Genomic DNA, 26631 nt, shown 5'->3' on the forward strand with positions numbered 1-26631 from the left:
CGGGAGAAGAAACAGAAGAGAACAGGCCCATATTATTTTGTGGGATGGACAGATAAATATGGACAACTAAAATAGATTTTCTCTGCTTTGCCAGCTTTCCTTCATTGCCAACATGTCTGTAAACTATGTCTAGATACTTTCAAAAGACAGTGCACTATTATTGGTCACCTTAATGATGATAAAGTATTAACATCAATCTGAAAAAAATATAATTAAGTATTGGGTGGGTTCCTGATGAAGATTAAGACAAATGCATTTTATTACCAATAACACACAGGAAAACTTCATTACTATCTAGAGACCACAATAATTCAAACAATATATTCATGATGCTAAACATGCAAAGTGTCCTAAGTAGCACATTTTTTGCACAATTATGACTCATTGTAGTTAATGCTAAAACATTAATTTAAAAATTCATGAATAATGTTCACTCATGTAATCAAATTATTTTTGCTTAACAATAATACTCGATACTTTTAAAGATCTCTAGGAAAAGTCACACATTAACTTTCTCATACTTTTTAGAACGATCATTGGTACTAGAAAATGGAAAAATATAGTCCTTGTTGAGAAGTTAGATACCAGCAACATTTCCATAGAAAATTCACAAATGTTGCATAAGTGCTTACTTCATTTTATAGGTGGGAGGTGGGAAGGGGAGATTTGGTGCTTGGTTGATAATTGGTTACGGAGTGTGAATGAAAACCAGTATGCTCTCTGGCCCACCCAGTTCCAAAGCCGAGCACAGCCCACTAGACCACACTACCTTTATAAGTCTGTTCACTCTATCAGTCTCCCTCAGGCTGGAAGTCACTCCCTCTCTCACTGCTAGAATTGTAGCTTCTTTCAAAGTTCTCCTCAAGACTAATACTTCCACAAAGGTTCCTAGAATCTCTTAGCTAGTTAGATCTTTCTACATTTACATGTCTTCTACTGTAAGCATATTTTTATGCTGAAATTTTTGCTTATTTGTCTCTTAATTACTAGCATGTGCATTTAATATAACTCGATGCTAAAGCCTTTGCATAGCAGCACTCAATATTGCCATTAAATTGAAGTTATATTACATAAAATGGTAAACCACACACACACATCCCTGAAAATTTTAGCTTCTGTGTAATTTGGCCCTCCCACCCCCCATCTCACTTCTGAGTCAAATTCTGACCATAAAAAATTATACAATAATAATTGTATAATTATTATTTTAGGTCACCCCCAAAGAAGTCCCCCAAATGGACAGAGATCAGTAAGAATTTGACATTTGGCTAAAAGGAAAACTACATAAGGAACGTAATAGTTGTCACCCTGTTGAGCAAATTGAAATAAAACTATTACTCTTCTATTAAAATGTAACTATACAAAGTTTTTTTCCAAATATTTTTCTTCTGTAAAATAATTCTAAGCACATGATCGCTGACTACACAGCCACCAAACTATATTCCATGTATACATGAACAGCAAAAAAGAAGAAAATCAATGGCATGGAAACTTCTTCGCTAGCACATTGGTACAAGATCAATTTTTACTACTTCACAGAAACCCTAAGGTAACTGACAAGAGGTTTATGTTCCACAATCCTTCACGATACACACACAGCATCCACACGTGAAGACACACACACACACACACACACGCACGCACACACACAGTCACAAATTTGGACCCCTTAAGTTTCTGCTAAGGCAAGCTTCCTTCTCAGATCATCAGTAAGTTCTTAAATCACTGTATCACTGTATCACTGTCATCCCGTTGCTCACTGATTTGCTCAAGTGGGCACCAGTAATGTCTCCATTGTGGACTTGTTGTTACTGTTTTTGGCATAACAAATACACCACGGGTAGCTGGCCAGGCTCTGCAGTGCGGTCGAGATACTCTCTGTAGCTTGCCGGGCTCTCTGAGAGGGGCAGTAGAATTGAACCCGGGTCGGCCACGTGCAAGGCAAAGGCCCTATCCACTATTCTTAAATGGTCCTACACTTTTTTCCCTTCCTCCTTACTCATGCACAGAAACAAAATATACTTCCACCAAAAGAACCTATTTTTTTTTGAAACTGCTCTAAAATTTTGGAAACTATATTCAAAACAAAATTTTCTATATCTTTTCCTTCTGTTCCTTTTTCTACATGGTTCTCCCAAAAAAGATATGTATCTGAATTAAAACTTGCCTCATTTTTCCTTTCTGAGTTTGTGAGATTCCTGTAGGCGTCTTTTGCTTTCCCATGGTCTACAACTCAGGAAGGCACCCCAATATTCCCACTAAAATCTGAGCAAAATAAAAAAATTACATTCTTGTAGACCCTCCTCCCCCAAATCGGTAAGTAATACAAGTCTTCCAGAAATAAATGCCATGAGCCCAAGAGGACTTCTCAATTAAGTGGCATCTTGGAGGAGGCTCAGTCAACCTAGTGCTCCCCCAAAACAGGCAGGATCCTCCAAAGCTAAGCCCCACACCCTGTACTTTAGGAATGGCAAAAAAACAGCCACCACACTCAACATAGGTCAGCTCTGTTCAGAATCTGCCACTAGATTATAATACCAAGATGAATGCAGACAAGCTAGAAGTGGGTAGAGGTGGTGAAATTACAGGGATGTCCTACAAAAATGAAATATGGAGAGTGGGATAACAAGGGGCTGGACCACACCTGGCTGGCTTGCTCAAAGCTTACTCTGGGCTCTGTGTTCAGGGATTCCACCTGGCATGCCCCAAGAACTGTATGTGCTGCTGGAGATGGAGTTGGGGACTGCCACATGAAAGGCAAGCACCTTAACTCCTGTATTATTTATCTCTCCAGTCCTCAAAGGTGAACTGTTTGTTTGTTTTTTAATATTTAAAGTAGACTCTTAATCTGGCAGTTTGGCAACTAAAAGTTAAAATTTTAAAGTCCCTCCCTAACACCCACTGCAAAGTATGCTAGATGTGAATGTCTTAGGCCTTGGTTTGCACCCAACCTGAGTCTCCTCCCATCACTTTCTCTACTCACCCCCTACTTATTATTCCCCACTCTGTGGAGGGGGCAGGGTAGGTTCAGTCACAATTCTCAAAATCCCTTGATTTTTGTCTCATACATCACAATTGAGTTCCTTAACCTCTCACATAAGAGAGTCTATGAAAGTCATGAAAAGCAATGCCAAGGTTTTATTCCCGTCTCCTTCTGTAGATGCAGAAATGCAGGTGAAGGCATCAATCTTCAAGCAGTCTCTCTTCCTTTTCCACCTATAATAATTAAGGGAGAATCCTAGGCCCTCAAAAGTTACACTTTGCTGTTCCTCTTGAGTTCATACCCTGATCTCTGATTTGCCCCAGAGGTCTTTTGAGGTCTTTTCCCATTGTATTTTGGGGTGGAGGTGGCAGGAGGGATACTGGGAACATTGGTGGTGGAGAATAGGCACTGGTGGAGGGATAGTACTCAATCATGATCACTGGATGACTGAAATGTGATCATAGAAGTTTATAAATCTGTAACTATCTCACAGTGATTCATTTTAAAAATAAATAATAAATAAATAAGTAAAAAGAAGTGTTTAAAATGTTTTAGTGTTTCTCACAGTGATTCAATTAAAAAATAAATAAAAATAAAATTAGAATAAAAAACGTTACACTTTGTGAGGCACATGGGCTAAACAAAAATACATTTCATTCACAACACTAAGACTCAGCTTCCCATGGATTACAATCACTTCCAGAAAATAAAATTCAAATTTTTAAACATTAAAGTTCATTCCTTAAGCACAACTGGAGAGTTGCTTTGGTAAAGAAAAAATAGGCCACCATATATTTCTCTTTTCCAAATATTATGGCATGGCTTGAACTGTCTGAGAAAATATATAACTTATTTTACCTCAAATACAAATGATTTCTACAACAGCTAAGTCAGATTTTATTTGTTCTTCATTTGTAGATCATGCCTTCATGTATACAGATACTCTGCCTGACAAAAATTACTAATTGTGCATGATTATTAAGATACGGAAATTATTTTCTTAAAATTTGTGATTCAAATAATATTTTACAATTGTAAAATCTTTTCAGTTATATGCATTAAGATAGCATATATTTAAATATGTACTTAGAAATTTATCTCCAATGATCAACTTTTGAAAAAAACATAGATTTCTGACTACCTTTTTTTTTGGCTCTTTGGATTATACCCGGTGATGCACAGATGCAGAGGGTTTACTCCTGGCTCTGCACTCAGGATCTACTCCTGGTGATGCTCCGGGGACCATATGGGATGCTGGGAATCAAACCCGGGTCGGCAGCAGGCAAGGCAAACACCCTAACCTCTATGCTATAACTCCAGCCCTACTTTTTATGTTTTGTTCTGTTTTGTTTTGTGTCTGACATTTGGGCCTCTAATTGTGCTTATTTGTATAGGTAAAACAAATTAAAACCCAGCCATGAGCACAAATATAAAGGGGGCTGGAGTAGATGAGGGAGTTAACAGAAAGCAAAAAAATCCTAAAACTTCTAACAGAAATTTCTTTCTTTCTTGTGGAAGGCCACAAGAAAGAAAACTTATGCAGTGTTTGTGTTCATGTGCAGAATCTCCAGGGTGTCCCGGCTTTGCATAGCACTATCAATGTAACCTTCACTATTAACCAACTTTGTCTATTATTTTGTTTCTTGGGGTATGGGGGTGCATGCTATATCTGGAAGCACTTGGGTTCTGCATTTAGGGCCAATGCCTGGTCATTCCTGGCAGTACTCAGGGAATCATAAGTGGTGCTGGGCATCAAAACACAGTCAGCCATGTGCAAGGCAAATGATGTAACCCCAGTACTATATTTATGGTCCTAGTCCACTGATACAGTTGTCCCTTTTTGAAAGTATATGTGACACCATGCAAGAAAAAAATATTTTTTTTTACAATATGTGCAGCATTTTCCTGTAAAATATTCAACTAAAGCTTCTCTTCTCGATTAAACTGTCATTTTCAAAAAAAACCACAAAATTTATAAATAATTCGTTAAAAATTCAATAAAGTTATTTAAAAATATATACCTATTGCAAGACAATGATTTTCAATCAAAGTCAATATCACTACTCCATCTTCTGTGCTCAGTCTATTTGACAGTGTCTGGAAATATTTTTGGTTGTCAAACAGGGTTGATATGGGACCAGGTACATAAGACAAGGGTCCAGACTACAGGTCTTATATGTGGGAGGCCTGGGTTTAGTCACAAGCACCTTAGGCAAATCTGAGGCAACAAGCTGAAACCGGTCCTGAGCATCAGCTGGTGCGTTCCCAAACTAAAACCAAAGAACCAAACTAGGAAGGGGGAAAGAGTTGCCATGGGCTGACTAAGACTGAGGATGGTGTTAAACACTAAAATATACAAACACTAAACAGTTTCCATAACAACGGTGAACCCAGCACGATGTGTCAATAACTGAGAAACTATGATATATATCATAAGGATGCATGGAAGCTTACAGAAACACTCCCCTACTGGTGAATATAGGAGCTTCTCATATGCTAAGATAAAAGCTTTCATTATTAGTACTCAGGTAGACCTTTTTCATTACAGAATATATTTAGAATTCAAATTACTAGACAAAACTATGAATTTCTAAAGGACTACACAAACATCAATTATTTGTTTTAAACTATTTTCTATATGCATTTATAAAGGTGCTCACTATCCTAATTCCTAAATAGTATTAACTATTTAGTTAATGAGAAATGAGAAATGTATCAAATATACAGATGTTATGTATCATTCATTATTTTCTTATTTATTTTTAATCTTAGTAAATACAAGATGCACAAAGAATTATCATTGTTAGGTGGGATGGGTCATTGAGGCCTCCCCTGGAAATGCCCAGGGGTAAAAACTGGAAGTACTCAGGGAACATTTGTGGTGCCTGAGATCCATCCAGAGTCAGCTGTGTACAGGCAAGGACCTTAATTTCTGGACTCTCTCTGGTCCCTATAACTTTTGCTTTAGAATGGTTTTGATCCTAGACATTGTTTTCACCAACATTACCAATGTCCATGCCATATTAATTGTATGATGAAACTGAGAAGCTAAGGAATTTCTGCCTTTCTTCAAACTGTATTTTGGGGAAACATGTTGAACAGATCTGACCACCATTAGCTTGGAAAATAGATACCTGACTGAGAAAAAAAAACTGCAAAAAAATACAATATGGCTAGGAGAATAATAGCACTACAATTCAACAGAAATTACTTGTAAACAAAAAGACTTATTAAGTGTAAAAATTCTGCCAAACAAAGTATGCTCAGTAAATGAACGATGATTAATTGGACAGAATGGAAGACAGTAACTCATCAACCAAGATAAATAAGACAAAGGGACCATGGGAATCTGTTTTCTACATCAAAGTTCTCCGAGAACATGAAAGTCAAAATTCCTGCTAATGATTTTTTAACCCTTTTTTTCCAATAAATATTAAAGGGTTATATATTCTCTTCACATTTCCAAGGTTCCTGAATATTCCTATTCCTCTATTGTGTAGCCTAGAATTGTTTTTAATTGGAAAGAAGTTTTAAAACTGGCACTATTTCAAGATTTATATTTCAGTGCGTTTGTACTTAGCATTTAAGAACCAATACTTCAGTCCCTAACAGTCTCCAAAAGGAAGCAAAAGTTTCTAAACCTAAACCTTACTGGAGTTTTGTAAAATAAGGATTTTCTTTTAAGTAATTTTTTCAACATATTAGGTAAAGATGAAATGAGACAATGGCACAAGGCATCTGTATCTGGCATGGAGTCCCAGATGTGTTCATTATTCTTTAAAATAACTGAATTATCAATGGAAACTGGAAAAGATCCTAAGCAAAGTTTTGATCCCATGCTGAGCATATGTTCTGAATCCTGCCAAAGTACCTTAATTGTAACAACAGGTAGAGCACCATTAGAGTGGAAAATTTCAATCTATCCTACATTCAAAAGGAGAAATTTTCTCTCTCCTTCCAAATTTATAGACACATTTGTCTCCTGGATACCCTTTCAAAATGCTATGCCAGTTTTCTTCAGAAATCGGCTGGAGTTCAAAAAACTAAATATCTTCCGTGAATATCAAATAGGATTTTAGTCCCAATTTCCTATTTTCTCATCTGTGCAGTTGCCTATTTCTTTCTACTAAGAAACAAGTTGTGAAAAAAATAAAGTATTCTAGCACAGCACGTAGGGCATTGGCCTTGCACTTGGCCAACCCAGGTTAGATTCCTCAGTCTCTCTCAGAGAGCCCGGCAAGCTACTGAAAGTATCCCGCCCTCATGGCAGAGCCTGGCAAGCTACCTGTATTTGATATGCCAAAAATAATAACAACAAGTCTCACAATGGAGACATTACTTGAGCAAATCTATGAACAATGGGACGACAGTGATACAGTGCAGTGCTACAGTTTTAATTTATCTCAAATTAGAATTTGATCTTTTATTTATATTTTTAGTATTTGATCTTAAAGACAGTAAGTACCATAAACCAAGTACAAATCTTTTATAATTGTTTCATGTTATTGGTTCTTCAAAGCCTGTATAATAATTATAAAATTAGACAACAGTGATTTGTGAGGCTACATGCTACAAATTTAGTGAAACAAAACCAGTTGTTTCTTCACCCCATTTTTTGCTCATTTACATTTTATTATGATTCTACAGTTGTGATGTCAGTAAAAAGGTACTTAAATTTGTTTGAAGCTCTCCAGTGTTATAAAAAGCACGTGTTCCCTTTTACACAAGGAATAAGTAACATTATCACCCATGAAAATCAGCAAACATAACTTAGAAAGGGTCGAACTAATAATGCATATTTTTAAAGTTAATTCCTGTCATTAAATCATGTCTCAGGGCCCGAGTGATATTACAGTGAGTAGGGCCTTTGCCTTGCATGTGGTCTACCCAGGCACAATCTCTAGTACCCCATTTGGTCCCCTGAGCATCAACAAAGGTAATACCTGAGTAGAGACAAGAGTAATCCCTGAGCACTGCTGGGTGTGGGTCACAAAACAAACAAACAAAAAAAGTATATATACGTTCATATATAAGCTTCGTAGCACCAAGCATTCCTTTCATGTTTCTGTTTTGATACTTTTTCCACTGGGAGAGCCTGGCAAGCTCTCCATGGTGTATTCATACGCCAAAACCAGTAACAATGATGGGTCTCATTCCCCTGAACCTGAAAGAGCCTCCAATGTGGCACCGTTGGGAAAGATGAGTAAAAAGAGACTGCTAAAATCTCAGGACTAGGACAAATGGAGACGTTATTGAGACTGCTCAAAAAATAGACAATCAACGGGATTATGATGATGATAGTTGCAATTATGTGGCACACCATCACCAATTAGGAAGCCAACTTCTGTCCCCAAACAATCTGGCCTTCACCAGTGTGTTTTTCCAATGTCCCCAATTTCCCTCCTTCTACCTCCCATCCTGTCTGCCTCTTTGAGACACTTCTCTCCACCTCTCTTTCTCTCTCTCTCTCTCTCTCTCTCTCTCTCTCTCTCTCCCCTTTTTGATCATTATGGCTTTGGAAACATTTTTATTAAATGCAAATGCTCACCGTTAGATCACCCATCATCAAATCAAGCAATTAAGTTATGTAAGTTTACAGTTTACAGTAATTTGATCTTACTTTAATTATAATAAATCATAAAACTAAATTTTGAAAATTTTAAAAGGCTGAAAAGTATACTTAACGGTTGAAAAGTATACTTAATATTTTTATCCAGAAAAATAAAAGTAGACAGTAAGTACAAATAACTTTTGTAATATATCCTAATTTTGAAGATGAATGGCATTACTTTGGGAATGCTAGCTAAGATGCTATATGTATGCTTAAAATAAATGTCAGTTCTGGGCCTTATGCATCTCTCAACCAAAGCACATGAGTCTTCATTCAACAGAACATATTCATAGAATAATTCTAAATTTTATTTGCCACAATTACTCTTATCTTAATCACTCTTTAATGTCATAATTAAAATCTAAATTTAGGAGACAAGCAATACTCAGATATGCAAATAAAGAAATGAGTGAAAAAATTAATTTTGTTTTATAAAATAAGAAAAATTTTGAACCTAGGATGGCATTGTGTGAAGTCAGCACAATTTTGAACTAAAGAATATTCTGACTTATTTCAAACTGTCAAAGAATTAAAATAGAATAATCTTGGATTTACTATTCAAAGTATCCAGTATATGTATAACATGGTCTATAAAACTTCTTTTAGAATTTTTATTATATTTTATTATATTCTTTATTTGGCAGCACAATTATTGGGCCTGATTCTATATAACTTTCAAACTTCAGAATTCAAGGAATCATGTGTACAAACTAGCTTTGTACTTACTTTGCTATTTGACAACATATATAAAGGGTTGATGATGCACAAGAGATCATGCACTAGACCAGAGATGATGCACTAGGACTAAGGAACACTAAATTATTTAACATTCAAAAATCAATCAAAATAATACATACCACCAAAGAATAAAAGATAAAAATTACACTGATAATGTGATAAGGATGAAGTTCAGAAATGATTATCACGTCATGGGGCATATTGAATCTTTTATGTTGGAGCAGTCTGAGGAAATAATGGAAACAGGATCACTTTCAGCTCGCCACAGGCTTCTCTGACTCAGGGCGCAGAACCCATAACAGGGCTGGGGTTGGTCAGATCAACAAACCCTCAGGCTTGTATTTTGGGCCCAGAAATTACTAGGAGCAGTGGTATCTGCTTTTTCTGTTTGTTTATTTGGTTGGTGTCTGTAATTAGCTCTAATAAAAAATAATACATGGTCTTTCTAGGTAATATTCTAAAATTAATTAGGGCTAAGAAGAGAAATCACCAATTTGGGGGGATACAAGATTAATATTCAAAAATCACTTATATTTTATACATAAGCAATGAACAATCCAAAAAACAAAATCCTCTTGTATCACTTGTTGCTCATCGATTTGCTCGAGCAGGCACCAGTAACGTTTTCATTTGTCCCTGTCACATGCTAGTGTAGCCCAATGGTTTCTGCTTGCTCCATGAACACAAAGAGCCTCAAACCGTTCATTCAGGGTCTTGATGAAGAAGTCTGACCATCTCATAGGTGGGTGGCCAGGTGTTCTTCTGATGTCCTGTTGAATCCAGTCAGTAACAGCTCTAGTCCAGCAGTCATCTCCAAATTGCATTAGTGTCCAGCCCATCTGATTTTCAATGCCTGGGCAAACGAGAGAGCGTCCCTGATTCTCAATCGTTGACAGAGGTCGACACTCCGATTCTTTCTCTCACTTGAGTGAAACATGATATTCCAAGCATAACTTTTTGGATTCCTTCTTGGGATACATGAATAGTGTTCTTATGCTGTTTCCATAGAGCCCAAGTCTTTGAGGTGTATGTTAGTGCAGGAAGAACAGTGGAGTCAAAATGATGTGCCTGGAGCCAGAGGCTCTTTGTCCTGTTAACAATTTCTTTGACACTCTTGAAGGCGTTCCACACAGCTCTCTTCCTCCTGTGCAGCTCAGGTGCCAGATCATTCGTCATGTTGAGTTCTCGACCTAGGTACACATAACTGCTGCATTCAGAGATATTCATTCCATTGAGAGCAAATGGAACGTCAGGAACCAGTCTGTTTCTCATGAACATAGTCTTAGTGAGATTCAGCTGCAGTCCGACCTTTCCACACTCATGGTCGAAGTCGGCCAGCATTCATGCCACTTTGCTAATATTTGGTGTTATTAGAACAATGTAATCAGTGAAGCAGAGGTGGTGTAGTTGCCGACCATCTTTCTTCACTCCCATTCCTTCCAATTTCAGTTGTCACATGATGTTTTTGAGGGTGGAACTGAAGAGTTTCGGTGAAATGGTATCGCCCTGCGGAACCCCTCTCCTGAGGTTGATGAACATTTCCTTGTACAGTGGTGACATCCTGGTGGTGAATCCATAATACAGGTCATGGAGGATCTTGATATACTGAGTTTGAACTGTTTGGAGAAGAACTGTCCCTCGGGTCATGTGAAAGTAGAGTCATCAGTGATGTTGGTGTCCTCGTCAACATGAACTTGGCCATGAGTATTGATTTGTTCAAATGCCTAACAACCCGAATTGGACGTTTACGTTTGAATAGGTGTGGATCATTGCCAGCAGTTTCTATCTTCGTCATCTATGTATCAAGATCCAACTGTAGCACTTGGAGCACTGTCGTCCTGTTGTTCATTAATTTGCTCTAGCGGGCACCAGTAATGTCTCCATTGTGACACTTGTTACTGGTTTTGGCATATCAAATACGCCACATGTAGCTTTTCAGGCTCCACATGTAGCTTTTCAGGCTCTGCTGTGCAGGTGGGACACTCTCGGTACCTTGCTGCGCTCTCCAAGAGGGACAGAGGAATCAAACCTGGGTCAGCCATGTGCAAGGCAAACACCCTACCAACTGTGCTATCACTCCAGTTCATTAAACATTAAACTCGAATAGAAGAAAATTCTCCATTCTCTATGAAAAAATATTAGAAATAGTTATCCTATACCCACTGAGAATAAGGATTATTACAACAAAGCACGTGCAGAGAAATTCGTGGACCTGACTTCCTACTCAGGTTTTTCAAAGTCGAGATTATAGAGGAAAACTTCAGTTGCAAAAACAGACTTACAGCAGTAGTCCACATGATAAACTAATGTTCTCCAACAGTCAAAATTGCCTAAGTTATTGAGATCAATCTTATTTTGTTACCAAGAATAGTTTCTGAATTATTATTATTATTATTATTGTTATGGCAAAGCAAGATAGTTTTTATTGAAACTTACTTAGAAAGATGTGAGCCTAACATCCAACTACGACAAAAAAATTGAGAAGTTCTACACAGAGCTGGAGAAGTTCTATAAAGAAGACCACACCTTCTACAAGGGTCATTGTCGGTGATTTTACCACCATGATAGGACCAAGAAGGTCGCCTGAAGAACTCCACATCGGGATCCACGGCCTACAGTGGAACAAACAAGGTGACAGACTGTCTTGAGTTCATCATGTTGACCAAGACTATCCATGGTAACTCACAGTTCCAGAAGGCTGAATCTAAACGTTGGACATGAGAGTCTCCCAGTGGACAGTTTACAATGAAATTGACCACATCATATTCAATCGACAGTGTTGCCTGACCGATGTTGCTGTTGTCCCAAAATTCCAAAGGGGATAGGACTACTGTCTCCTTCATGCGAAATTCTACTTCACGGAGCAGGGAGAAAGGGCTGCAAGGTTTAAGAAGAGAACTCCCAGAACAATCACCAATAGGGAGCTCTTTGGCACTATTGCAACTATATGGGAAGATGCTGTCATTGACAATATCCATGAGGAATACAATCGAGTGGTTCAGCACCTCCATGATTGTGTGAGGAACACCGAAAGAAAGCCACAAAAAGACGCCTGTATTCAGAAACTCTGGAGCTAATTCACTGACGTCTTTTGGCACGAGCCTCAGGCAATCACAAGCTAAGGTCCAAGCTTGCAAAGCTGTGCAGAGAAGTGATAAAGGAAGACCTCAAAGAGAAGAGCAGCAGTGTTGGCTAATGCGGCAGAAGCAGGGAAAAGTATTTGCAATGCCTGTCTGTCATTTGCCAACTATAAGACCAAGATGACTGTCCTCCGACATCCTGATGGATATATCACATCTTCCAGAAGAGCAATGGAAAAGGTTATCCACGACTTGTACTTGGATCTCGATATCCATGTTCACCTGTCCACATACCAAATTCCACAGAATGGATATGTCAATCCCAGCATTCTCCCTTCCAAAATCTGACATGCCATTTCATGGGAAAAGAACCGTACAGCACCCGGTCCAGACAAGGTCAGACCTGAACACCTGAAGAACCTGCTGCGAGTACTCGTCAATACACTGGCTTGGCTTTTCACACGTTACCTGTCTGAGTGCAAGGTTCCGTTCCAATGGAAAACCAGCAGGACCGTCCTGTTGTATAAGAAGGGAGACATCCACGATGTTGGCAACTATTGCCTGACCTGCGTGTTGAGCATCGTCTACAAGTTATTCATGCTGAATATAATTGGCAGAACACTAGACGAAGGATAACCATACGAGCAAACCAGGTTCTGAGTAGGATTCAGCACCATCAACAATATCCACATGGTGACCAAGCTCACTGAGGTTTCTTGAGAGTTCAAGATGCCGTTCTGTCAAACATTCATTGATTTAAAGAAGGCCTTTGATTCTATTAAGACTGAAGTGGTCATTGAAGCCCTAGCCAAGCAGTGTGTTCAAAAATTAAATTAAGGGGAAAAATTCAGGTGCATCAAAATAAAATACTTAGAAATGAGTATTTTTTGTTTTAAAAAAAAACAATGTACATCGTGTAACCTCAATATCACTAACACTACAGAACAACAACAACAACAACAAAATTAAAGGCCTCAATAAAAGAAAAGTGGTTCCCATTGTTATGGGTCAGTACACCTAATATTATTACTGTAAAAATAACCTCGGATCAGAAACAATCCACAAATTCAATGCCATCTTTGTAAAAATATACTTCAGCTGAATTTTTGGTTGTTTTGTTTTGTTTGGGGGTCGCACCCAGTGAGGCTCAGGGCTTACATTTAGCTCTGTGCTCAGAGATCACTCGTGGCAATTTCATAAATCTATGTTGTGCTGGGACTGGAGCTGCAACTTGGCTGTGTGCAAGGCAAGACCTGTAAACCCTATACTGTTTCTCTGCTCACAGATGGACGTTTTACTTAAGCTGACTAGCTGATGCTAAAATTCATACAGAAATGCAAGAGGCTCAGATTAGGCAAAAACAGTACTTGAAAAAGGAACTATGAATCTTTACATCCTGATTTCAGACTGTATTACAGTTACAATTAGCAAGACAGTGTGGTAACAGCAGGAAAGATAAATTTCAAAGAAACAGTAGTGAAGTTCCAGAAATAAACCCTTATATTTATGGGTTTATTTTGGGCCAACTGATTTTCAACAAAGGTGTCAATATAATTCAGTGTCTTATGAATAGGGTTGCAACAAATAATACTGGAATATCTACATATCCATATATAAGGAGAATAAAGCTTTCTGTATCATAAATATACCATAGATAAGCATCAGTTTATATTACAGATTTTTGAAAGAAATATGCTATAAAATGTGAAAATGATCATAAGAATAAACTTTCATGATTTTTGGACTAGACATTCTTGGCTACAACAACAAATTAGAGAGCGCAAGTGATAAAAATTAAAACAGAAAGCTGACTTTAATCAAAATTTGAAACTTTGTGTTCTAAATGTCATCAGGAAAATGAACAGAAAATTTTCCCATACAGGAAAATATTTTCTAATCATATTATGATATGGGACTTATATCCAAATATATAAAACGTTTAACAATGCAAAAAACACCTCCTACCCTGAAACATGGGAAAGAGAGATCTGAAGAGCAATTAGTAGTCAGACGAAAAGATAAGCAACATCATAAGCCATAAGGCAATGAAAATCATAAAGAAATACAACTTCAAACCAAATAGAATGGCTATGGAAAAAAAGGAAGATAATGACAAATACTGGCAAGAACATAGAGAAATTTGGAACCCATGCACACTAATGCTTAAAATGCAAAATGGTACAGCCTATTTGAGAATACATTGAATTTTCGAAAGCTAAAATAGGGCTTCCATGTGACCAAGAAATTCCTCCTAAATATATATATCCAAAATAACTAAAAATAAATGTCCATAGCAACATTAGTGTGCTACAAATATTCGCAGTAGCACAATTCACAATAGATGAAAGTTGAAAATAACCCAAAAGTCTTGTCAGTTGATGGATGATTTTTCAAATGTATATATATAAACATGTAGTGGATTACCAGAATTTAAGGGAAAATATTATAACACTCTACAACCTAGAAATGCTATGCTAAGTGAAAGAAGGCAGAAAAGAAGAATTGCATATTGTACAATTTTATTTAAATTAAATGCAAAGAGCAATTATATCTACAGAAATAGCAGATTAGTGGAAACCTAGGCCAGATGTGAGGAGCTGGAGAAATTGAGACATATTATTAATGGGCAAAAGGTTTATTTTCATAGTGCTGAAATGATGCAAAATTGTTATATTATCATGAAAAACTCTGAATACACCAAAAACCATTACATTCTATATTTGGCGAATTGAATGATATGTGAAGAACTCCCAATAAGTCTGTTAAAATTCTACATGGTTTATGATACATATGACAAATGTAACTACCACAAGGTAATAATAGAAATGCCCATACAATCATAGCTCATAACCTACTTAAAAACAGAAGACATTATAGAGGTCGATAAAATACTTCTTTGGTTTTTCCTACTAAACTTAATGAAACAAATTCAAACTATATTTTAGTATGTGTGCCAAATACAAAAATTATGTGTTTATTAGAAGTGGTCTCAAGTCAAAGAGCTACTGATTCTGCACAGCTATTTCCTCATTTCAAGCTAGTCCTGAATCTTACTGTCACTACATTAAAATCAATTTTATGAGCAACTGTATACTCCTAACAGAACAGCTACTTTTAAAAAAGTGCTGTAATGCTCACTCATAAAACTATATAAATCCAAAGAAGAGTCTTTACAGTGAGGTAAATAAACTTCAGCAGTTTTGCATCTTTTGGGAGATATGAATGTATGGCTTGTGATAAAAAGTATTTATACAACTTATATTTAATTTAATGAGCATCGAATTTTTTCAATAATTGATTATTATTTAGAATTACTGATAGGAAGTCCCTCTAAATATTACCTTTCCATTTTAAGACCAAATTATTGCCTTCTTTATAATCTTTATTTGCATCTTTTCCCCATAAAAGATTCAGGGAAAAGTAACTACAAAAGGGGAATCATCAAAAGAATTTAAAGCTTACAGTTCAAAATGTTGTGCCATACATCATCTGAGTGAAGAGTCTGTTTTGCAATTCTATGTGTCCTAACAGCAATTGGGAAAGTCAATCAGGTATTAGCAGGATTATTCTCCAAGAAGAGTAGATAAACGCTGTTCCAATGACTGACCAAAGACAACTGGGCTTGGAAGTAATGAACTAAACTGCAGGAGACATGTTTCAGGAAAAACATGTCTATGTTTTATTGAAGACAATTACTCAAATCCTATGAAAAGAAAGGAGCCGTTCTACTGGCCAGCAGCTAAATGTAGCTGTAACATAGGGTATAAAAGGGAAGACGGGTGCAACCAGACTCTAACCACAGTCTCTACACCCAGGGCAGCAACACCTTTGCTATGGGTGAGACTGTCTTTGACAAACAGTGCTCAGCACACAGCAGGCACACGCTGGCAAACACTGTCTCTGCGTTTTCACTTCTTGGTAAAAGGTAAATGAGAAGTCTCAATATTTACAATACCCCACAGCACTTTTTCAAGCCTGAAGCGTTTGCCTCCAAATCTGGAAATGATCCAATTCAGGTAATTATACTAGACTTCCTAAATTTGCTCTGCTCTTCCGATTAGGCATAGCATCATTTATTTTCTTGTCTTTTCAGGGGAAAAAAAGGTGTGTGTGTGTGTGTGTGTGTGTGTGTGTGTGTGTGTGTGTGTGTGTGTGTGTGTGGTGGGGAGGGATTCAGATACTCACTGATCTGAGAGACAAAATGAAAAAGGAAACACCTTATGCTACAGAAAGGACGCCTGCCTTAGAAATGAGCACTGCCATTTCTTTGCCATTTCAATGCTGTGGTGAGCTCTGAGCAGCAGATAAAAGATTTGGGAAGGAGCAGAACCACACTGTATGTAATCAAATAACTGTATCATGACATCCTCAATAGATAATCAACACACAGAACTTCTCCAGAACTTCCATAAGTCATAAGCTATCCAACCTAGGCAATGAAAGCCAAGACACATCTGCAAATATGCACACTCCTAATAGCAGGGTAAATGAAAGTATTCTCTCATGAATTTGGGTAGCAAGCATAAGCAGACACTCGAGATGGCATGAACTCATCAGTTTTTCTTTAAAGCCAACCTCCCTAGAAATCAAACAGGCTTACATTCCTCAGGGGGTAAAAAATTTAAAGTCTGATTATATCAATTTGGGTCAAGGATATAGAAAAAAATAAAACATCCAAGAGTTACTGGTGGGAGTATGAACTGGTACAGACATCTTTTATCACAATTTGGCAGCATCTAATAAAACTCAAAAGTGTTCCTACTTTATACCCCAGCAGTTCTGCTTCCAGAATACAGAAGTAGATGCTCTCCCACATTACACCACATTGGTGCACGCTGAAGCAGTGTCTTTCATGGAGGAAAATGGTGTGTGTGTGTGTGTGTGTGTGTGTGTGTGTGTGTGAGTGAGAGAGAGAGAGAGAGAGAGAGAGAGAGAGAGAGAGAGAGAGAGAGAGAGCGGCAGAGAGACAGAGACAGAAAGACAGAGACAGAGAGAGATCCACACAGATGAGAACAATTAAATGTAGATACACATGAGACAATACCAGGGATTGACTTAAGGAATGTAATGCTAGGTTGGGGGGCAATGCAGGGTAAATGTCCATGTGGAGCGATAGCACAGGGGGTACCATGTTTGCCTTACACGTAGCTGACTGAGGTTCGATTCCTTCGCCCCTCTCAGAGAGCGCAGCAAGCTACTGAGAGTATCCTGCCCGCATGGCAGAGCCTGGCAAGCTACCCGTGGAGTATTCGATATGCCCAAAATAGTAACAAGTCTCACAATGGAGACGTTACTGGTGCCCTCTCGAACAAACCAATGAACAGCGCTACTACCATTGGGTATCATGCCTTAGAATACTTGCACAAGACAAACATTACTTTCCTGATTTTTTTGGTTTGCTTTAATTTTGGGCCACACCAGCTGGTACTCAGGATTTATACTTGTTTCTGCACTCAGGGATCACACCTGGCAGGGCTCAGAAGAGTATATGTTGTTATGGGAATCTAACTGGGGTCAGCTATGTGCAAGGCAAACATTTTACCTGCCAGACGATCACTCCTACCCAACTTCCTTGCTTTTTAAGGTGCATAGTCAGGGCCAGGGAGATAGCTCAAGGACCTAGCACACAGGTCCAAAGCTCCAAAGTTAGGCCCCAGCACCACACACTCCTGTACCACGGGGTATGATCCTGGGGTTCCCAGCACTGCTGGTTCTAAAAAATATCACAGTTCTAGGTTCCTAACAGAATTGTCCGACACAGTTGGCAGAGATCATCAGGAGTAAATCACTAGTCTCCTGAGCACTGCTTAGGACCATATTCTCTCATCCTACCCCCACAAAATGATGCAGAGCAGTTATGACACACAGCAGATGCATGCCCACGGCTAAGCAGAGGACCACACATAAGCACATGTGCACACAGGCATCTGCAGAGCTGACTACTGTGTTTGCCAGTGTCACAGCCCTACTCTGAGACTGGTAAACTTCCCACTCTTTTCTCAGTAAAGGCGCAGGCCTGACTTCCACAGTTGAGGAGGCCCAGGAGGCACTGGCTGCAGGGCTCAGCACTGTGCGCCCCCCACACACACTCCAGGATCAAGCTGGCACTGCAGTCTCCAATTATTTGGCATCAGAACTTCCCTCCTGATTCCTGCTAATTATCTGAGTCCCATGATTCTATTTGTAATTGACTCCCCTTTCAATACAAAGCTTTTCTGCTCAAATTAGCCCAGCAATATCTGCTTCTTGGGAGGAAAACCCTCCTACCTGAAGAGGGCAAACAGCATGTTTGTCAGTGGAGTAGACTCTGGGCAGAGAGGAGAAAGGGAGCTGGCAATCTAAAATCTTCCGACTTTGGATAAAACTTCAGATGCAAATATGATAAAGTGTTAGCAGTTTCCACATGGGGGGAGGGGAAAAGATATTTATCATTCATTAGACATTTTCTAACTATGAATATTTGAAAGAAAAACAGGTTCTGGCTATTTTCCCTGTCTGGAGATATCTGTGTTCTCTTTTGAACACGTTCTCTCTCTCTCATTCTCTCTCTCTCTCTCGTTCTCTCTCTCTTTCTCTCTCTCTCTATCTCTCTATTTCTCCTCACATTTCTCTAAGTAAATTTCAATAAAAACTATGCTACATCACTAGAAAAAGAAAACCAGACAATTTCAGTAGTCTCTAGTTAAATTAGGATTCTTATACCAAATAGATCCCAAGTATCTTAAAAGCTATGTTATGAAACACCTTACTTTGGAACTCTGGCAGAAATATGCTGGATTAAAGAGTAAAGTACCTCAATATTTTTTTAAAATTTTTTATTAGTGAATCATCATGAGGTAGTTACAGACTTCCAAACTTCCGTGCCATCTCTCCACCAGTGACCAGTTTTCATCACCAAGGATCCCAGCATCCCTCCCACCATCCCCACCCTGTCTTAACTCCACCCTACCCGCCTCTGTGGCAGGGCATTCCCTTTTGCTCTCTCTCTCCTTTTGGGTGGTGTGATTTGCAGTAGAGGTATTAAGTGGCTGTCATGTTTGGTCTACAGTCTACTTTCACCCTGCATCTCCCATCCCAAGCGGGCCCTTCTAGCACTCTTTACTTGGTGGTCCCTTCTCTATCTGAGCTGCCTTTTCCCCCAGCATGTGAGGCTGGCTTCTAAACTGTGGAGTAATCCTCTTGGTACTAATCTCTACTGTTCTTGGTTGTTAGTCTCCCATTCTGTTACTTTATATTCCACAAATGACTACAATCTTTCTATGTTTATTGAAGAGGTCAATGTGGAGGTCTCATCCTGTTCAGCAGGGAGAACCCTTCATGGGGCTGAGAAGGGGACGCAGCCTAATGAACAGACGCAGAGCCCGGTGGAGGGAGAAAAGGTGTTTATTCTATGGCAGTTACAGTATTTATACCTCCCTGCTGGGAGGAAGTGGTATAGCATGCATGCCAGGACCCCCAATAGAAATGCAGGGTGTGGCATGGGCCTTAGCTAGTGATAAACAAATGGTGATAGCATAAGATCAGTAAGGTAAAATGGCTCCCTACAGTTTATCCCTTTTTTTTTCTGACTCATTTCACTTAAAATGATATTTCCATGTCGATCCACCTATATGCAAATTTCATGACTTCATCTTTTCTAACAGTTACATAGTATTCCATTGTGTAGATGTACCAAAGTTTCTTTAACCAGTCATCTCTTCTCGGGCACTCAGGTTTTTTTTCCAGATTCTGGCTATTGTAAACAGTCATTTCTACTATAGTTTTTTGCATCTCCAGGATATATTCCCTGAAGTGGTATTTCTGGGTCAAATGGGAACTCAATTTCTAATTTTCTGAGAAGTGTCCATACTGTTTTCCAAAAGGGTTGAACCAGTCGGCATTCCCACCAGCAGTGAAGGAGAGTCCCTTTCTCCCCACATCCATGCCAACACCGGTTGCTTTTTTTCTTTAGGATGTGTGCCAGTCATTGTGGTGTGAGATGGTATCTCATTGTTCCTCATCACTAATCATAAGGTAGATGCAGATCAAAACAATACCTCAATATTTTTAAGTTGATAATTTAAAAAAGAATCAAGACACTCCTGGGGTTGTGACTCAAGTGGTAAGCATATGCCTTGCCCTGGAATAGCAGCCTCCTCCCCTCTCCAAACTTCTCTCCATCAAATAAAACCCAGTCCAGTTTTTATTTCTGATTTCCATTTTAGAAGACACCTGGACGCTTATAGTGACATTTACACCTGACATATATGTTTTGGGACTTATGCGCTAGCAAATTAATACCCAGAGTCTGTTGGTGAACTCTCTAAGAGGGACAATTTCTACTGAGAATTAGTAATTTTTAATACATACAATTATTAAAACATATTCCTGTAAAGTTATAACCATAAGCAATAAAAGTTGAAGCAACTTACTACATGGATGTCCTAAGACCTTCACTTCATCAATAGCGATGTAACCTGAATGTCCCGAAGTTATTACTTCAAAGATCACCTGGAAAATTAATAAAGATTTACATTATTCATTATTTTGTCCAACTTCTTAACCAGTAATACTTTAACACATAAGACAACTAGCTTCACTGGATTCATGCGTGTTCCCAATATGCATTCCTGGAACTCCTAGTATCTGCCAGTCAATATCACAGGCCTCCAGAGCTACACAGGTAAATAATATTCAAGGGGTTACTTTTCAAGGGGTTAGACAGTTCTCTAGCTCAAGAACTCACCCATTATTGGGGGGGGCAGGGGAATGTCTATTGTGGTTAAAAGCAGATGTTTGCAATAGGGAATTTGAGACTTATTTATAGAACAATGCTAAAATAAATTTCTCTGGTAACTCATTTGAGAGGAATTCACTGGTCCGACTACACTACACTGACTCAAGGCATTATAGATATTGGAAGGCACAAACTATAGTTAGGGTTATGAAAGACATGTAGAGTATACTAGAAGAATGTATAATAAGAGGACCTCCCATAAGTGTTATTGGAGCTGATAGCTGCATATGAATGAACTAACAGTGTGATGGTGATATGTGCAAAGGCCCTGAGGTAGGCATGACCACAGAGAACTGGAACCTAGGTCATCGTAATCAGCGACCAGGTTTCAGAGGACCTAATTCTGAGAGAGAGACTCTAGACGACATAGTAGTAATAATATGAGGAAGAGACCACACTACCTGAAATTCAGGTGGCAGAGATATAAATTAAGAGAACAATATAAAAATCTCTGCTATGTTCAAAGCAAGAGAGTTTTTTAGCAACTGTCTAATCATGGGAAATGTAAAACAGGTAAGAGTAACATGCCCTGAAGTTTCAGAATGAATGGCATTTATGGAATAAAATAGCTCAGGGAGATTGAAGCTACATCAGAAAACAGAATTATTGAGGTCACTCATCTTCATAAAAGAATAATTGTTTAAAACTGCACAATGTCATATTATTGTTTAATTTTTTAATTTTATTTTTATAAAGTTGTTCACAATAATAGATTGCATTCAATATTTCAACACCAATCTCACCACCTTCCCATCACCATTATTTCAAATTTTCCACCACCACTCAAGCCTGCCCCACAGGCAGGTGTTAGATAATTTATTTTGTATTGCTTGTTCTGAATAGTATGAACTGTCTGTAAGGGTTTATCTCACACTGACTCAACAAAAAAGTTGAAAAAAATGGCTCCTGGAATTCTAAAATTCTAAATAATTGGGGTCCGCAGACATCTCTGCAGTGAGCTGCTCAGTTCTGAGATTAATTTGTGACTCTCTGGGTCATGGCCATTAATGTGCTTAAATGGCACCCAGAGGCAGCTTGTGGGCATGACAGCCAGGACCCTGGAAGGGCAGGAGGATGGGAAGGAGTGGACCATTCCCGACCCCTTAAGACCTGGCATTTTCAGTCACTGGCCCAGCACACCTGCCTCTTTCAGTGGATTTATTCTCTGTTGTGGGGGTCTCAGGACAAGCCTGTGAAGACTGGCCATGAGGGTGGCAGCGACTGGATTTTAGAGGTTGAGACTGCCATGGTTCCTTTGGGGTAGGGAGAGAGAGGACACCTGCTCCTGTCTGAGGTGCCCTGGTGAAATCAGCCTAGTGAAATGTCCGGAATCTTCTCTGCAGTGAGCTGTTCGGTTCCGAGGTTCATTTGTGAGTCTTGTCACATTATTGTTTAAAATGTTAAAAATGGGCCAGAGGTATAGTATATTGGGTTGGGCACTAGACTTGCATGTGGCAAACCCAGGTTCAATTCCAGACAAAACAGAATCCTTTGTGTCACCAGGAGTGATCACTGAACACAGAGCCAGAGGAAAGCCCTAAGCACCACAGGGCGTGGCCTCAAAACATTAACACCACCAAAAGTGTTCAAAGGAAAAGCAGATCAAGCAAAAAAAAGAATATCTTCTTTGGATTCTGATTATTGCACAGCCAAGTAAGGAGAGTAAGAAACAGGGAGGAAGAAGGATAATGAGAGTGATGCAAGGTGGTGGTGAAAGGGCGGTTCAAATGTTCTTAGAGTGATAGCATGGGTGCAAACCATGTAATATCAATCACAATTTTAGTGTCCAAAGATGTTCATATTTACACAGTTGGATCACAGGAGGATAATGGTTTATCAACATGAAAGTGTAAGTCTTAAATAAAGCACAGCCCAAATTATACTCTTGAAAGTTCATCCCAGAGATATTAATTTTTTCATTCATATAAAAGTCTGAACACAAGTTTACACAGATTTTATTAATAATGCTTAAAAATGCAGTCTTTGGCCCACATCCAAAAAAACAAAAGTGACCAGTGTTGGCGAGGATGTGGGGAGAAAGGGACTCCTCTTCACTGCTGGTAGGAATGCCAACTTGTTCAGCCCTTTTGGAAAACTATATGGACGATTCTCAAAACATTAGAAATTGAGCTCCCATTTGACCCAGCAATACCACTCCAGGGAATACCACCCCAGAGAGGCAAAAAGGTATAGTAGAAATGACATTTGCATTTCTATGCTCATTGCAGCACTGTTTACAATAACCACAATCTGGAAAAATCCGGAGTGCCCCAAAACAGATGACTGGTTAAAAAAACGTTGATACATCTACACAACGGAATACTATGCAGCAGTTAGAAAAGATGAAGTCATGAAATTTGCATATAAGTGGATCAACATGGAAAGTATCATGATGAGTGAAATGAGTCAGAAAGAAAGAGACAGACATAGAAAGACTGCACTCATATGTGGAATATAAAGTAGCAGAGAGGTACAAGCTAGCAATGATGCAACTTCTGGCAGAAATCCCTCTGGACTTAGTTACTAAAATACAGAAATCCAGAACCTCGAAGCCCCTATTGTAGCCACATGCCCTCATATCTCTTCATTCTCAGCAATGGAAAACAAATTATCAAATGCTTCCTTTCCAGCAGGTCCGACTCTGGGGAGGGGGGGGGACTTCAAACAATAACAGTGAGTTTTTTTGTTTGTATGTAATCAAAGAAAAGAGAAAGTAAAGTGAAATGTATCAGCTACACAGGCAAGGTTGGGGGCTGGAGGAGCAAAGGGTGGGGGGGGAGGTTTTTGGTGGTGGAATATGTGCACTGGTGAAGGGATGGGTGTTCAAGCATTATGTAACTGAGACTTAAGCCTGAAAGCTTTGTAACTTTCCACATGGTGATTCAATTAAAAAAAACAAAACAGTCTAGCTGCCATTTAAGTAGAAAATGATTATATGGACTGCAGAAATCCATGGCATAGACTAATACTAGCCATAAAAAGAACTATTGGCATACCCAACAACTTGGAGGAATCTCAAGAGAATGATGAAGAGAAGTCAGTGAAGAGAAGAGAAGTGTGAAGAGAAGTCAGTCACAAAAAATTGTGCACTAAGTAATTCAACTTATAAAAACGGTACAAGTGGAGAACAAGTTAATAGTTCCCAGAGAGAAGAAATGGGGAGATGGGGAGAGAATGTGAGTTAAGGTTGTAAAAGAATAAGAGCAATTCTTGTGATGCTGGAACTGTTCACTTCCACTGTGTTTGTGATCAAAGAGATAGTGCAGAAAGTAACACTCTTGTCTTGCATCCTCAACAACCCAGATAGTCCCCCAAGCTCTGACAGAAGTGATACCTGAGCACAGAACCACAGTGGTAAGCCTTGAACACCACCAGGTCTGGCCCAAAAATAAAACAAAGGATTTCACTGTAGCGCTTGTCTAAATCGGAGCTTAAAAATAAAATCATGAGGCTTGCAGCAGCATTACTGACATTTGCTAATACAAGGGAGCATCACTAGGGTATTCAATGGATATGGCAAATGGGATATAGACATATAATAAATTGTCATTCCTCCTTAAAATAAAGAGGAAACTTATGCACATGCTACAATGTAGATGAACCTGACGCTGAGCTAAGTGAAATAAGCCAGTGACAAAAGGCTAAATACAGCTTATTTCATTCATATAACCATCAGATTTCTAGAAACAGAAAGTAGAATAGTACTTGCCAGGATTATAAGTGGAGAAAAATGAGAAAATTTTGCTTAAAATGTGCAGAATTTTGATTTTATAAAATAAAAATGATCAATAAATAGAGATGGTGATAATAATTGCATTACATAAATACACACTGTCACTGTTGCACTGTCGTCCCCATTGTTTTTCCATTTACTCGAGCGGGCACCAGTAACATCTCCATTGTTAGACTTGTTACTGTTTTTGGTGTATCTGAATACGCCAAGAGTAGCTTGCCAGGCTCTGCCATGTGGGCAGGATACTCTCAGTAGCTTGCCAGGCTCTTTGAGAAGGACTGAAGAATCGAACCCGGGTCGGCCATGTGCAAGGCAAACACCCTACCTGCTGTGCTATTGCTCCAGTCCTATAAATGCACATAATACACTAAAATTATTAAATATGAAATGGTGTTATTTGTATTTCACACAAGAAAAAGTGAAAAAACGTGTAAAATTAAACACCCAAAAACAAGCATAGAGGGATGCAAGTGGAGAAATATAAATAAAACTCCATATATTAACTAATATAATTATCCTTGCTATAGTATTATTGTTTAACTTAGCAAAATATTACCACTGAAAGAAATTAGGTAATATACACAGAATATGTATTATTCCTTACTACTACAACTGACTGCACAATTGTGTCTATAAAATTTCGATTAAAAAAGTAATTGTAAGTTACTATTTATTATTCATATGTTATAGACACTGGGTAGCTATCACGCGATTTTCTAATATACTAATTGATGCAAAAATTCTTCATGGATTATATACTTAAAGACTGAATATTTATATATAAATTAATTGTCCAAGAACAAGCCATGAGTCACTGTATTTCTAACATAAAAACTCAGACTGTCCCTGAGGAAATAGCTCAGGGGGCTGCGATGCATGTTTGGCAGGTGCAGCCCCAGTTAGGCACCTGCAATTCATGACTCCCAAAGCTGCCTGCTATAGGTCTGGTAACCCACAAGCCCCATAGCACCAATAGACCAAAGCAGAAACTAATTGATGGGCATAAGCATTAAAACTTCTGGCCCAAACAAGTATCACTGGGAGTGGTCCCCATGCCCTCTAAGCAATGCTTGAGAGCCCACTGTCCCCCACCTCCACCCCACAACTCCTTGCTATCAAAAAAAAAAAAAAACAACTCTCGGACTGAACTTTCCAATTCCTAGTTTCATGATGCTTCAGTGCAACACATTGTATGAACAAATTCTTCAAACGTAGGACTACACTATTTATGGATGTGTAACACCTGCTAGATGAGACAATCCTGTGCCCATGGGCAGAAACACAAAACATTTAGGGGTGATAAGATATCCAAATAGAACAAAAAATCCCTCCAAACTATTTACTATTCCTTACTTTATTTTTTCCTCTTGATAAAACCGAGAAAGAAAGAGATGCAGGGACACTTCTGCATAGTAATCTTGCTAACTTATCTGTCCACTAAAGTTTGTTAAAGGAGAATTAAGGAAACAGAAGCAGATGAAAAGTGAGAACAAATATTGTAAAAGAAAAAATCTTCCAAAGGCATTCCAACCAGGGCTTCATGGTAGCAGCTTACAGGAGGTAGCAAGAACCAGCAGTGAAGACACAGGCTGCCCTGGCCTAGAATGGTCACCACAGACAGATGACCCCCAGTCATTCATGTACACCATCACTCTGGTTAAAGGAAGGGCATTTTTAATATATAACCCAAAAGTATTCATCCATCTCTCT

The 26631-nt window shown here is 38.6% G+C and overlaps 1 protein-coding gene across 11 annotated transcripts in view; it reads right to left on the reverse strand.

The window, feature by feature from the left end:
- Positions 1 to 26631, reverse strand: part of PTPRM (protein tyrosine phosphatase receptor type M) — an 853909-nt gene that overhangs the window by 480697 nt on the left and 346581 nt on the right. For all 11 annotated transcript variants that reach the window (XM_055126601.1, XM_055126595.1, XM_055126600.1 and 8 more), the window contains exon 4: positions 20824 to 20902. In XM_055126601.1, coding sequence (XP_054982576.1) covers positions 20824 to 20902 — 79 coding nt within the window. The remainder of the gene's footprint in view (positions 1 to 20823; positions 20903 to 26631) is intronic.

This window comes from Sorex araneus, chromosome 2 (genome assembly GCF_027595985.1).
Source record: "Sorex araneus isolate mSorAra2 chromosome 2, mSorAra2.pri, whole genome shotgun sequence".
NCBI lineage: Eukaryota > Metazoa > Chordata > Mammalia > Eulipotyphla > Soricidae > Sorex > Sorex araneus.